This window comes from Carassius carassius, chromosome 42 (assembly GCF_963082965.1).
Source record: "Carassius carassius chromosome 42, fCarCar2.1, whole genome shotgun sequence".
Lineage (NCBI taxonomy): Eukaryota > Metazoa > Chordata > Actinopteri > Cypriniformes > Cyprinidae > Carassius > Carassius carassius.
Window position 1 is genome coordinate 4,037,026 of NC_081796.1, and position 15,282 is coordinate 4,052,307.

Here is a 15,282-nt window from a genome sequence, read left to right on the forward strand (position 1 = left end):
CTTTTGCCGATGACGTCCTCATAGTATCAAGAGAGGAGAACGTCATTACCAACATGCTGTCATACACCGACCGCTTTCTGCAATGGTCTGGACTCGAGGTTAAGAATAGTAAATGTGCGGTGTTCTACGAACGACGCAGCGGGGGTAATAGATGGTATAAGGCAAAGAGTGATCAGCCTCCATCATTCATAATGGCTGGAAGCACAATTAGAGTTTATTCAAGACACGAATCATACAATTATTTAGGACATATGTTTAATGTGGCAGGAGAATGGCACGAGCAAGTCAGTGATATCTGCAAAGAATACTCCAGCAGACTAGACTTGATAGATCAGTGTCCTCTACCGACCTGTATGAAACTCCAGGCCGTTCGAGATATAGCTCTTTCCAAGATTCATCATCTGTTTGCTAATGTCCACATTGCTAAAACATATCTTACGGAGCTGAACAATAAGACCGTGCAGCTGGTAAGAAAATGGTTAAGTCTTAACACACACACAACAAGAAGTATTCTCTTTATGAATAAATCCGAAGGGGGACTGGGGATCCCTAACATTGAGTGGATTTATACAGCGACTAGAGTAAAGCATCTACTGCATATGTTGAATAACGATGACCCTACAGTTCGTGAAGTTGCCCGGGGCTCACTGTTGCTGGATCTGAGCAAACGTAAGGTCCCCTATGCTGCAGACGGAGAACCAGGTTTCCTCGGTTTCCGGAAGAAACCTAGCGGAAAGCTGGAGACCAGAGCTACGGGATTTGGAGTACGTTCGGATTGGCCCGATCTGAATGATTTGTGCAGCAATAACAACATACAGCTGAACTGGACACATACTGGCGGGGAGCAGGTGAATATCAGTCAGGGGCAGATTATGGATCCTAATGTGTATGCTGAGGCATCTATCCATCACACTGGAACCAGTGAGAGGTTGAATAGCCGGACGTGCAGGTATGAAATCCTCCAATACTTTCAAGCACAACAGCGCGATTACTGGGTTAACCTGCGTCTTCAAGGGAAACTTGCATGTCTGCAGAGCGCGGATCATACAGTCTCACACTCTGCGTTACAAAATTCAACCATCAACGAAGATATCTTAAAATGTGTTATTAAAGCTCGGCTTCAAACTCTCCCGACCAAATACAACCTCTCTTTGTGGTACCCAAAACACCACGAACCATTCTGCTTACTACACAGCGATAAGATAATGGAATCCACAGCGCATATACTGAACGGATGCCACGCGTTTAAAGGACTTTACATCGCGCGTCATGATCACGTCGTTAACATAACGGCTCAAGAACTGCGCAAAGTATCTGGACAAAGTGCAATACATACAAACAAAACTGTTAAAATTAGCTGGTTTTTAAACTTGAATGATAATAATATAAGCTCTCTTAGAAGTGTTCTCAGGGAATACCCAAACACTCCAGACATCGTAGTCATCAATGAACTTAGTCAATCTAAGAACATTCTGATCCTGGAAGTGGGCTGTTGTTTTGATCTTTACATGGATCTGTGCTTTTCTGAGAAAATGTTAAAGTATCAGTCATTAACAAATGCTTTGGCAGTGTGTGGTTACAGGATCAAACTGATTATTCTTATTTTTGGTAGCTTGGGACATGTGCACAGATTATGTGTCAGAGGCTTGCAGATTGCTGGACTGAGTAAAAAGACCTCTAAGCAAACAGCCAGATGTTGTTCTGTGTCAGCAATCATAGGCAGTCTGCATGTTTGGAGAAGACAATGTCACCTTTATCCATAGCCTACTCTTTGAATGTGGTTGCAACTTGCATTGTCTTTATTGTCAGGTGAAACATAATAGGCTCTTTGTGAATATTTGGATGCTGTTGTTCTAATTAGTATTTGTCATTCCAAATAAAATAATCAAATGTGTGTATCATCATTCACTGATATGTACATGCATGTGGGTGACCCATTCCAGACTCTTCTTGTTCTGAAAGTCCTTTCAAATAAAAAAGAACCTCCGTCACATTAGAAAGAATAGGACAGTGACCCTCTTTCAGTTGTGGGCAGAGAGCAGGATTTTCAGCCTTATATATAGACCCACCGCAAAAATGATCACTGCTTTCCTCTCTCTCACTCGCATATACACACTTACACACAAAAATTTCACCTGTACTTGAAAGAGCACTCCCTTTGCTTTGCCAAAAATCTTTTAATGATAGCCTTTCTACAGGTCTTTTTCCATTACGTCTTAAGCGGTCATTCAGCCCCTTCTCAAGAAGTCTGCTCTGGACCATTTTGATTTCACAAATGATTGGCCATTTTCAAAGCTACCCTGTATTTCAAAAATATTGGAGAAAGTGGTTTTTATCTCAGCTGAGCTTTTTTTTGGCTAATAATGATGTGCTAGATGCTTTTCAGTCTGGTTTTAGGACAGGACACAGCACTGACTCAGTTTTATTGCAAATTTCCAATGATGTGTTACTCATTGCAGACTCGGGTAGTTGAGGAGCTTTTATGCTCAAACTTAATGCAGCTTTTAATCTAATAGATCATGATATCCTTATTAAACTTATTTAGAGCATGTTGTGGGTCTAAGAGGGACTGTTTTAAAATGGTTCCCTTTCAAGGGAACTTAGATGCGTCCTCTAGGGGTCACTATGGTGAAACACCTTGTTGTGACCCGTGTCTGAAGCATACATTGAAAAAACACCAACGAGCTTCATACAGGCTATAAACAGGCACCGGGAGAACACGCCATTCTCTTCTTCGTCTTGACTGACTGTTCTGTTTGAAGCGTGCATCTGAAAGAACTGGTAAGAGCGATCTTTCTCTGTATATCATGGTGACTACTAGCAAGCATTTAGACAATGTGTGCATCCGTGTCTGCATTACTTGACACCCGATGACACAAACACGATCTTTGCGTCAGCTCTAGTTCCAAAAACTCAGCTGAAAACTAAGGGGGATCTTGCATTTTCAGTTGCTGGCCCAATACTGTGGAAAACCGTTCCACCAGACATCAGATCTGCACCCAGTTGATGTTTTTAAATCTCGAGTGAAAACATGCCGGTTTTCTATGGCTTTTAATTGTTGGCTTTTGGCAGTTGTAAATTGCTTTAATTGTTTTTCTATTATTGTGGATTTTTGTTTTAACTATTCTCATCTCGTTGTGTTGCTGTACAGTTCTTTGGTCTACTTTGTAGTGGAAAGGGCTCTATAAATAAAGTAGACTTGACACTTGAGATTAGAACAGCCATTGAATTTTCTTGAGAAGTGATAAGATGATGATATGACTCTGTATGGATATGTTTGTGTACAAGTGTGACTTGGGCACAAAAAGGAATGAAGTATAAGATGAAAAAATGAACTTAAGATGAAATTTTAACACAGATATTTCATTTAAAATAAAAGTTAAGCAACACAAAATCATGGGTCTCATTTATAATTGCTTGGATTATTCATATTTATGTTCAGGAGAACTTCTCACTTCTCACATCATGTAATGATGAAATTTATTTTAAATTAAATATCTACACATAAAATATCATATTAACATGCGTTAAAGGCCACTGGTATATGTGTGGTATCACTTGTTTCTATATTTTTTGTGATAAAAAAATACTTTATACTGTGTAATCATACACAGATTTCCCATACAAATTTGATAAGTGTATGATACCCATTGTCTTATTTAGTAACAAATAATCTGACATATTTATAAACTGTTCTCCTTGTGTGAATTGATAATTAATTTGCTAAAACCTGCTAGTTTTAATTATCATAAAAATGACAAGAGACAAGTGACATCCCAGAAAGTCTGGTTAAAAAAAAAGATTTTCACCTGAGGAGGTGATAATTGAGAATATTTAATGAATCTTTTTTTTTTAATGAAGGTATTGTTCGTCACTTTTTCTGCTTCACTGGAAGTGATTGCATACATTCTGTGTACACTTGGATACTACCGAAACACACAGAGGAACACACAATCTCTCGATATGTAACATCCTCTGAGTCCAATAAGCCTGATATCACATGTTGCCATGGTTCAGCGTATCCTTCAACCTCCATCGCCTGACCAGACATGGCTTTGGAGAAGAGCAGGTAGTTTAAACACAGAAAGAATAAAAAAGAAAAAGTGTTGCTCTCTAGTACATAAACCCCGGCCTTTCTAACTCCTGGCAGCCGGAGCGCAAACAACGAGAGAGCAAATCTCACCCTGAGAGAGTGTCAGAGCTCACTCTGTGTGAAAACCAAATACACTCTGGGCTATCCCACGAAATAGATGAGCATTTCTAACATACAGAGTTTGAAATGAAATCCATCAGCCGGTGTCCCAGAAAACGGTCCAAATCGGACCTGCCTTGAAACAAACAGGCCTAATACACAATACACAAAAAGATAAAAATAAACGGTGGAAAACCGACAGAACGACAGAGCGCAAGAGAGAAGAATTAGATTAGACAAAGCTAATGCACCCCACGGGTTTTTAAACACCTTTTAAAGGATTTGTTAGATAAGCTTGGTCTCCGCGCATGTCCCCTAAAGGATGTTAAAATCGATGGATGAAGGCAGCTTGACTGGAGGCTATGAGGAAGGGAAACATTATTTAAATATGGCGGCGCAGGGAATGATGAATATGAAATAGCATCATATATTTTCACTGCTGCCATTAAAGACAAAGCAAATATCTCATATGATTATTCCGACAGGTGTGAGTAAATACAATATCTAAATAATACCACATCCAGGAAAGACATATGAACAAGACGGGATGCGATTGGCATGGTTAAGTGCTAAATAAGCGTTTTATGGGGAATGTTACTGAGATTAATGGATTATTCCCTCATGTGAGGGTCACATCTAGCTGACAATCTAAATCCACATTGATCTATTGAACATATACATGCCATTCAGAGTTATTAGGGTTTTAATTGGGTAGGATAGCTAACTTAATAGATCATCTAAATCTGTAAAATTATTCCTCCAACATATTGAAAGCATATCCTGACAAGCTGTTGGCTGATCACAACCCAAAAACGCAGACCTGTTAGTAGCGAAACCCAAGGAATAAACAATGCTAATTGCAAATAATATAGTGCTACTAACCAAATAACGAAAATAAGTAAGTAGCTTATTAATATGTTTACAGAGACAAGAAAATGCATGCTTCCTATATCTTCTGTTGGTGACATCAAAAGCTGTGCCTCCAACCAACATCTACAATATTTTTGGAGCAAAATCATCTGTAACTAGGTAGCAGCTATCCAAATAATACAATAAAACAATGTGCATGCATAATAACATCAACAATAAAAAGTTTTAACATTAGATTTAATAGTATTGCTAAGCTACTGATTTCACAGTATTAGAAGTCTCCGTGTCAGTAGTTCTCGCTCGTGGGCATTGTTAATTGATTTGTGGCCCACATAGCAGTGCGGTGCTCGTTTTCCAGGCAGGAGGTATTTATGGAGATGTGCTTGTGCTGTCAGCTCTCATAGCCTGTAATATTATTACTCTGATCATCTGATAACTGCTCGCAGCACAATCACAAGTGGGCAGGCAGATCAGATGAGTCCACTAGCGCAGGCCAGAAACAGGTTTATGTACTTTTGATTATCAGGCAGGACTTAAAATATCTATATTTCACTTTAATGTGAAGGACACAAGTGCAATTAAGACATTAAACTACACTGCAGTGATGAAATAATAATAAAGCATCTGGGGCATGATTTATTAAATGCATTTTAAAAAATAATAATAATTTCACTTCAAAATAAATAAATAAATAAATAAATAATCATTCCCTAATTTTCAAAATCAAAGTTACACATCTACACTTTAAGATAATACTGTCACATTGTAAAATGTTACTTCAATTTAAAACAGTTATTTAATAGGTTTTAAAATTTCATTTATTCATGTGATACAAAGCTGAATTTTTAGCATCATTATTTCTGCGTCACGTGATCCTTCAGCAATCAATATAATATGCTCATTTGCAGCTTTAGAAACATGTATTATTGTTACTAATATAAAAAGAAAAATAATAAGTTGTGCTGTTTAATATTTTTGTGGAAACCATACATTTACATTTTTATTCACTGTTCGATTAATAGAAAGTGCAAAATAACTTTTTTTTTTTTTTCAATGTGACAATTTCAAAGTCTCTACTGTCACTTTTGATCAATTCAATGCATTCTTGCTGAATAAAATTATTAATTAAAATTCATAAGATTAAGGCATGGAGTGTCAAAAGGTCACCACATATGATGATTTGGATTTAATATCACAGCCTAAATGGTTAAAAATAGATTTTAAAGCATGTTTCACCAGCATCAAAGTGTACATGTTATTAAAATGTTGAATCACATTTCAAATAATATAAACCAAATTTCATTCAATTTAATATTAAGAATAAAATTACCTAAATGGCTATGTTGGGAACATGAAATCTACCACTATTGCTGTATAATGATTTTTAAATAACGGAGCTCCAGATTGTTTCATCTGTCCCATGAAAGTTACTGACACAATCTCACCTCAATTAGACCGCGATCTCAGCAGCTCATATAGACATTTCCACATAAAATTTGAAATTTTTTTTTCTCCCACTTCATGAACTTTAAGCTGGAATTCAAGAGGCAAGTCTCAAAAGCCAAGAGGGCCTATTAAGAGATAATTACTAATTATGCTAATTTGTAAAGTTGTGCTATTTCTTTCCTTCGGTCATTTTATTGACAGTTCCTCTGGAGGAAACCAGTTAATATCTTTTTTTTTTCTCCTCTCCCCAGCCAAACGCACTGAGGAGGACGCCTTGTCCTAATAAACAGAATATTTCACGCTTAATCAGGGAAGTGTCTGTGAATTGAAACGCTGCCGTCACACAGGTCTCTGGTTGCCGCTGGTGATGACCTTCATTAACTTCTTAAATGCTAGCGGTGTTATACCGGCGTTCACCAAAAAATTCCTTATCACCAGTGCACACAAAGAGGAGAGTGTAATGAAGTAGGGCTTGGGACAAAAATTGTGTTTAAATCTTATTACAGCTAAATGCGTTTCCTTTTCCGGTACAACCGATTTGAGGTGTCAGTATTATTCCTGAGCAAATCTTCATCCTTAATCAGCCTAAAGGATACAAGAATGTATTTTGTATATAATAATAAAGTCTTTATAAATGTGTTCTTATGAATTGCTCTATACAGTTTAATTTAAGATACCTCATATTGCTTTAATCAGAAAACAAGATATAATATCAGATGAAATAATAAGACAAATAATGAGCGTTTTCAACAACAACAAAAAAAAAATAGATTGACAGCGAGAAAGGCTACTGATTACAGTGAGATTAGACTTTAGCCATTTAGATGTGTATAAGAAACTGAAAAAAGCACAAATGTCAGGGCATGACAAAACTTCTCCAGGCCCCCAAAATACCCTTAGAATCCAGAGGGTTAACTACTTTCTAAACTGGCCTATGGGGAATATGTGCAGCATTTGAGACCCGTTTGACTCTCTAGTGGTCTTTCTCGTATCTGTGGCCTCTGACCGGAGATCGCCACAACCGCTAGACCTTCTGGAGGTAATTACTGCACCGATTTGACCACAAGTCTGTCAACATCCACACACATCAGGACACACCGTTAGACATACCAAAAATAACAGACGATACATTCATACATTATAGGACACAAACACAAGGCTGTAACATTTGATCCATTTTAATAAACTAAACAAAATACAGCAAAATACAACACACACAATCCTTGTGAAAACGTACACTTTTGCATGCTTTTAAAGCGCATGAATAACAGAAAATATACTTTAAAATGATATAGTTAAGAGTGACCTGGCTTCTGACACTTAATATCAGTCTATTTGCAATAAAATAAAAATGTACTATAGTTTAAATTAATCTTAAATGCAATAAGCTGAACTTTATAGTTTTCTGACTCACATATACAGGATTTAAATCCAATTTCATAATTAGTTTCATTGTCTTTGAAATATTCTTACAGTGTAGAATGCAGAAAGACAAATATTGACCGTAAACTAAAATATACCATGTGTGGTACATATAGCATATACTAAAGATACAATATGTGTGTGTGTGTGTGTGTGTGTGTGCGCGTGTATGTTTATATGTACACATTTGACATTTTAAAATATTAGCTTTAAATGTAGCAATTAATAAAACTAAAATTACATGTATAATCAAGTACTTTACATGTCCTTTAGTATGCTAGTCAACATCAAAAAGAGTGTACATCAAAGTATGACGAAAACAATGATTTAAAATGTACTTCAAAAGTGCTCTTTTAAAGGTCTGAAGAAACATAAAAAAAGTGTACACAGAAGTGGTCTTTTCTTCATTGTCTTTTTTTAAATATAGTATATATTTTTAAGATCTGAAGTACATTACAAGTGCACATTCAACAGCATTAAGTAAACTTCTTTACTTTCTAAAGGTAGGGAGGGCTTCACTACACTCATTTCCCAGAAGGTTCAGGGGGTAAATAACTGGGACGTGGTTATTTCGCACCAGAGCTAACGAACAGAACGACCCCATCCACTAGCCACAGCGGCGCAGTCACACACTTCATCAACCACTAACCTTTAACAAGTTCAGAAGTTCAGGAGGGGGGGTTTAGAGCGCAGTCTCGAGGGTACCCCCCGGCCTGCGAGGGGCGATGGAGGTAAGTGACGAGTGGGGCGGGGCCGAGAGACGTGGGAACAGGAGCGAGGCCTCTGGAGTGATTGGGAATGAGCGACACCTGTTCAACCCACCAGTCTCGAATCCCACGGAGGAGATGGAAGGGTATAAAACTGGAGCGACGACAGTTAAGGACGAGAGAGGACCAGTCCTGGATTTTAGTTTGTGTTTGCTTTTTATTTGTGCGTGACAGTCGTCCGTGAGGGGCTGTTGCGCGGTTTTGTGTTTATTTTGTTATTAAAGTCTTTATTTGATTGTCCGCCGGTTCCCGCCTCCTCCTTCCCGATGATTATGAAGGTTTAATTCGTTACAATTGACTTATCCAACACTGTATTATATAATACTTCTCATATGCTACGCCAATATGGTTCGCTTTTGACCTGCTTACCTTAAATTTATCAGTAAACAACCAAGCAATTCCTCAACACACACATTCTTGTTCAAACAGATTTTATTACCAAGTACATGAGGTTAAAAAAAGCACATACTTGATAGCAATAAGAGAAACGGTCCCAGTTTAGAGGATTAATCTCTATTGTTTGCATGCGTGTTCGGGGCGTCATGCATTCATGATTTTTGGGGGGGCACATTTGGGGGGGGGGGGGGGGGGGTCGGGAGTATAAGTCATTCTACGAAAGGACTGTATAACTGATATAGGCTTATTTTTTTTTTTTTTTTTTCATTTTTATTCAAAACAATTCCAAACATGCTTAATATATCAGGAAATATCTTGTTTCTCAAATATGTGTAGGTAAACGCGTTTTGCACCTTTATAGATTGTTATTTGATCAATATATGGAAATGTAGTATAATCTATTAACTACACATAAAAACCTGACTTTTTACTTAAGTGCCATATCATGCCATAAAATATTTTTAATACGACTGAATTTCATTTAATGTAAATTTTAATAACAATATTGTAAGATACTTATTTTAACACTTTCATTTTACAGAGAGTAAAGAACATTTACATTATCAAAAAACATTTTCATTCAGTCTAGCCAGAGTTCAGGCACTCTCAAAAACTCCCATTAAAATCACTGAAGCACTTTACATTATGAAACGAATATCTAACTTACATTCGTACGCACAGCTGCACTTTTTGTTGTTTCTGATGAGAGAATTCTCTAAATAATTCAGTCAGCGAGCAAGTGAACAAAACACCGCGTTTCAGTGATGACTCTTCTGGACGTCTCTCATTGGCCATTGCATCCATAAGCGCAACAGAATAGTTTCTGATTGGTTATCATGAAGGGTTGTACGAACGCGTCTGTCTCTGGCTCAGCGCCAGCCATCGAATGCAGATTTGAATTTAGCAGCTGATGCTGTGCACTGAACGATCTAATCACACCGCTGTGATTGTATCAAATATATAAAAAATATTATTCTGCAATTTTTTTTTTTTCGTTTGGAAGCTGCATTTAAAATCCACTTGGCTCAGAAATCTGAGGGGGTACGTGCCCCCTCACTTTGAATGGGCACGACGCCTCAGTAACCTCTGGTAACATTACCGCTACGCTACAATGACTCGCAAAAAAACACATCAGGAGCAAAATCTTCTTACGTGTGTTTGAATACACATTGGTTTTATTGCACTGGACGTTCTGTAATAATCTGAAGCATTTGCGGAGGATTAAACCGTCAAATGCCATGTCGATATAATCACGGAACAGCACCCATTTGTCAGGAAGACAATAAAATGAATTGTTTCAGCTTTCAGAAAAATAAGTGTTTATTAGAACGAGACACAGAATTATGTTTTCATCTCAAATACAATCTGCTGACTTTATCTGGTTTTTATGTGATTCAATTAATCTAAATCCCCCCCCGAGTAAAGTATACTGTCCCAGTGGAAAAAAAATATTTTATTGTAATGATGATGAAAAAGATAAAGATGATTGTGACAATCTGCTGGTCTAAATAATCTGACCAGTACGTACACTTTCTAGCATGTTTTTCCATGTTTCTACTCTTCTGTCCAGCACTATCACTTCCCATTAGCTCAGCAGATTAATTAGCCGTCCGAACACACACACACACACTCTTACACTCTCCTCTAATGTTTATATGCAATGCTTAATGTTGTGTGACCAATTCTGTCATTTCCATTATGTAAATATATTTGCTTCGATGTTACACTACAACTATTGTCTACATTCTCACGATTGCTTGGGATATTAATACTCTGGGTTACAGGTCAGACTGCAGTTGTCGACAGACATCATTGTGTGTATTGCACAACTATAATGATACTTCATGAAATGACTCCACACCGCAGGCCACCAGAATCATTCCATCACAATGTCCTCGAAAGCAAAACCAGGAACAATGTTTTTAAATATGGCTCGACAGTCTCATATCGCCTAATCACTGTAACACATTCAATATTTAAATTAAACAATCGTCGTTTTTTACAAGCCTTGTTCAAATGTAAGACAGTTTTGCAAATTTCAAGATCTCAGAAAAAGAGTGCAATGCAGATGTTAATAAACCCCAAGCAAATCCATGTCTGTTGGCCAGAGAAGGCATACAGACAGACTGACCGCGGGCAATGTTGCTGATCAATGCCACCGCACCACTCAAAGCTGTCACAGCAGACGCAGAGGTGTTTCTGAACCTCACCACCATCACACACCTCCATTTATTACCAGCCACCAAAGTAGGATGAGAAGAAAGTGCGCCCGCTGTCATTCAATTACATTACACTGCGTTGTTCTCATTACATTGTGATCAAATTTCAGAGTTGATAATGGAAATACACCCAGTGCAACTGATCTCCCTAAACAGGACGAATTCTAAAAATAAAGAAATAATAAAATATAAATCTTAAAAAAATAACACAATAATAATAATAAAATTGATAATACATATATAGAAATAGTTTTAAATAAGAGCCATGCTATACATGCAAATTATTAAATGTACTTCATATATTCTATACTAGTTTTGTCCCTATACTAGACCTATTAAGAATATACTAGTAGTCCCATTGCTCAGTTATCCAATCAAAGGAGCGATGAAAGATTACCTTAAGGAACTATTTAAAATATCTATTCTTGGAGTACACTAATTAGCTGGATTTTAGATTTTATTTTTACTTAAAAAAATTCTAACTCACCTGCTTTAATTAATTAATTTTTTTTTACAATGAAAACGTGCTGTTGTTAACTTAAGGAGATATTTCTACTCGATCTGACCTTTGCAAATGACTTTAATTTAGTCATGTAAACTCATGTTGGCAAGTTCATTCAGAAATAATAATGAGAAATGTAGACACTACTGCATAAAGTGCATTTTTGCTTATCTCACAAAACAGTTTAAGGTGTGTACTGTAACTGTAAGTTATATATATATATTTATGTGTATGTGTGTGTGTGTATGTTTGTGTGTGTGTGTGTAGCTATTATTATATATAATGTAAACAATCTGAACACACCTGAAAATCAGTTTCAGTTTAATTTATGGATAAAATTTCAGGTTACTTACAACCTGCTCTGAAGTCCATAACACTATGAATTTAAATAATAATGAAGAAAAACTCGTTTTTGAGAAAAGGGTTTTTGAGAAATTGAGTAAAAATTATAAAAATGAAAAAAATAAAACTGACAAAAACATTCTGACAATGAGTTATTATACATATAACACCATTTATTATACATATGATAACAGTTTTAACAGTAGGGAATTAATGATTTCATTTGAATTAATTTCTCTACATTAAATTCCAGAACCAAAAGTAATTTTAAAAGGTCAGATTAAGTTCTTAAGGTATAGCAAACCCACACGTCAGTTTTACTGTGCCTAATCATAGTTACAGTTATTTAAATGATCTAAAATTGCAGCAATCCCATGAATGCGCAACAACGCTCAGGAGAGTCAGTATAGAAGTACAATCGCAGGATGTAAATGAGGTCAAATCTTATATTTGAGGTTACGGCTAGGATAGATATCAGTACTGTAAATACTGGAAGTACAGACCGAGAAATAAACGGCGCAAGCGAGTCTTTCCTCTTGCATCAGTGCGCATCTGAACCGAGCTGTCATACGTTTACACACACTTGAGAGAGGAAGGATTCTGACGTGTCCGATGCGCATCAAACACAAACACATGTTAAGACATCCAGACTGCGCAGTTGCGCTGAGATGATCGCTACTTATTGCTGCGTATTCCAGCCAGCTTTCTGAGAGACAACGTTATTTAGATAACGACTTATGACTGAAATAAACTTTACCTTTTCGCTTAGACCTTCTCCTCCTCCTCCTCTTGAACTTGCATTTGACTTGGCTGCTGGGGACCGATGCCATGGTGCTCAGATTTTGGAGAACTTGTGTGCTGTTTGATGTTTCTGAAGTTGCTGTGCTGCAGTTGCGCACGCGAAACGCTCCAGGAATATCAGCTTCGCCTTATTCCGCCTCACACTCTTCTAATAATCTCTCGATAACAAGCAAAGTGCTTCTCGCCTGACTGGCCGTTTTTGAAGCTCAGCGGACTGCCGCGTCCTCCTCCCGCGTCTGGAGAGCACGTCTGGAGCTCCTGCGCCTCTCTGAGCGTTTTCGCACCAGCAGCCACTTTGAATCCAATCATGCAGGACGAGTGTCTATTTGCTGCCGCAGATTCTAATTAGAGCCAATCATGAGAGTCCTTGCGCTCTGACATCACGACCGATGACACATCCCCATCCCATCCCATGCTGGCGAGCGAACTCAGCCTTCATCTCCGAGTGAGTGATGGCACAAATGCGCTCGTATGAAAGGACAGACAGGAGGTGAGATGTGGCTGGGACAGCAATAGTTGCAAATATACAGTATACCATGAAACTCAAAAGTTTGAGAACATTTATGAAAAAGTTTCTGTTTATCCAATAAAATACAAATGATGTCATTAGAAATTATATGATGAGCCTAGAAATGTGAGAATTTATCCATTTTACTTTTAATAACTACAGCATGTGAGATGGATGGACAAGTTTTTGTCTAATATACTAATCAGTATCATTAAATAATGTGATAATGTCAATATTTTAGATTTTAAAATAGGGGTCCCCAGGACAGCTGTGACTACTGTGGTCAATTAGCCAACTTTCAGCTTTTAGACTGAAAATAATTTATAAGCCCTTTTTTCTTCCTTTTGTTAAAGGAATAGTTCCCAAAAATGGAAAATGTGGTTAAAATTTAGTCAGCCTATCCAGGGTGTTTTTTTTTTTTTTATCTGAACAGATTAGGAGAAATGTTGCATTATATCACTTGCTCACCAATGGATGTTCTGCAGTGAATGGGTGCCATCAGAATGAAAGTCCAAGCATCTGAGAAAAACATCACAATAATCCATAAATAATCCACTCCACTCCAGTCCATCAGTAAATGTCTTGTGAAGTGAACAACATTTTTGTTTCACTACCACAACTGAGGTGAGACCCTTGAGCAAGGCACCAAACTGCTCCCCGGGCGCCACAGCAATATGAAATATCACTTTCATTTTTATAAATTTGATCTCACTTAAAATTAGATATTATTATGAGGAAGGTGAAAAATGGCTCATCCATGTTCATCCCACTATGAGAAGCAAAATATTTCCTCAGAAGAGTAATTTTAAGATAAGTGCAGCTTTAGAAACATGTTCTGAAGAAACCGTACTCTTCCCCTAAAGCAAATACCTCTCCAATCTGCTGATCGACAGATTTCTAAACTGAAATAATCGTAGACATACATGCATTGATGTTGACATTTTACTAACAAAACAAAAGGCAATTTTCCCCCCTTTCAAATGTCATTAGACTCCATCTAAAATACCAGCAGTGTGACTACTTGACATTTACAGCAGGAAAAAAAATGGAGAGTGAATGGAAGTACATTTGAAAACACGGCATATTTGCTGACAGAAAAGTCACTTTGATATTCCTTTGTGTCCTTGGAACATTTCCATGAAGGCTATAGGGAAAAAGTGTGTGTTTGCATGGGTACCTGTGTGTTTGTGTGGATGGATAGGAGAGGGTGTTGGGTGGTCTGTGGGGACACTGGTTGCACGGAGGACACCCACAAATGTCCATGTAAATTGCAGTTTAAGAGAAATCAATGATGGTGACAAGTTGCCAATGCCACTATCTGGGGACATAATGAACATTTGGCGAAGCAAACTGTTTCCTGATAACCCCATAGGGTGTGTGTGTGTGTGTGTGTGAGAGTATGCGCGTGTGTGTGTAAGAAAGAATATCCGCACAGCTCGTCTATTCACAAAGAATTGCTTCTATATGCACAAGTAGACAAGGGACGATAAACTGAGACCAACACAAAGTGAAAGGGAATGAGACAGACAGACCTGCTGAAGGGTATTCATTGATTTCAGGTCAGATCTGAGAGGATATCTGCCTCACTACACAGGTTGGCTCACCCAACAGTAAGTGACTGCAGAAGCAGCTAAAATTCTTGAAGACACCAGGTTTAAAAAACAAACAAACAAACAAAAAATAAAATAAAATAAATAATAATAATAAGTTTATAAGGCCAATTGAGAAAAGAAAATACTTAAAGTTTAGTATTTGGCTAAATAAGGATTAAATAATTATAATTATTATTATTATTATATAATTGATGCACCCATTAG

General features: G+C 37.3%; 1 protein-coding gene across 1 annotated transcript in view; it reads right to left on the reverse strand.

The window, feature by feature from the left end:
- LOC132124131 (double-stranded RNA-specific editase B2-like) overlaps positions 1-13,236 on the reverse strand; it is a 200,482-nt gene extending 187,246 nt beyond the window's left edge. Inside the window, exon 1 of the mRNA XM_059534969.1 lies at positions 12,914-13,236. Within this exon, the coding sequence (XP_059390952.1) occupies positions 12,914-12,986 (73 nt within the window). The 5' untranslated portion in view covers positions 12,987-13,236. The remainder of the gene's footprint in view (positions 1-12,913) is intronic.
- Between the last annotated feature and the right edge of the window lie 2,046 nt (positions 13,237-15,282).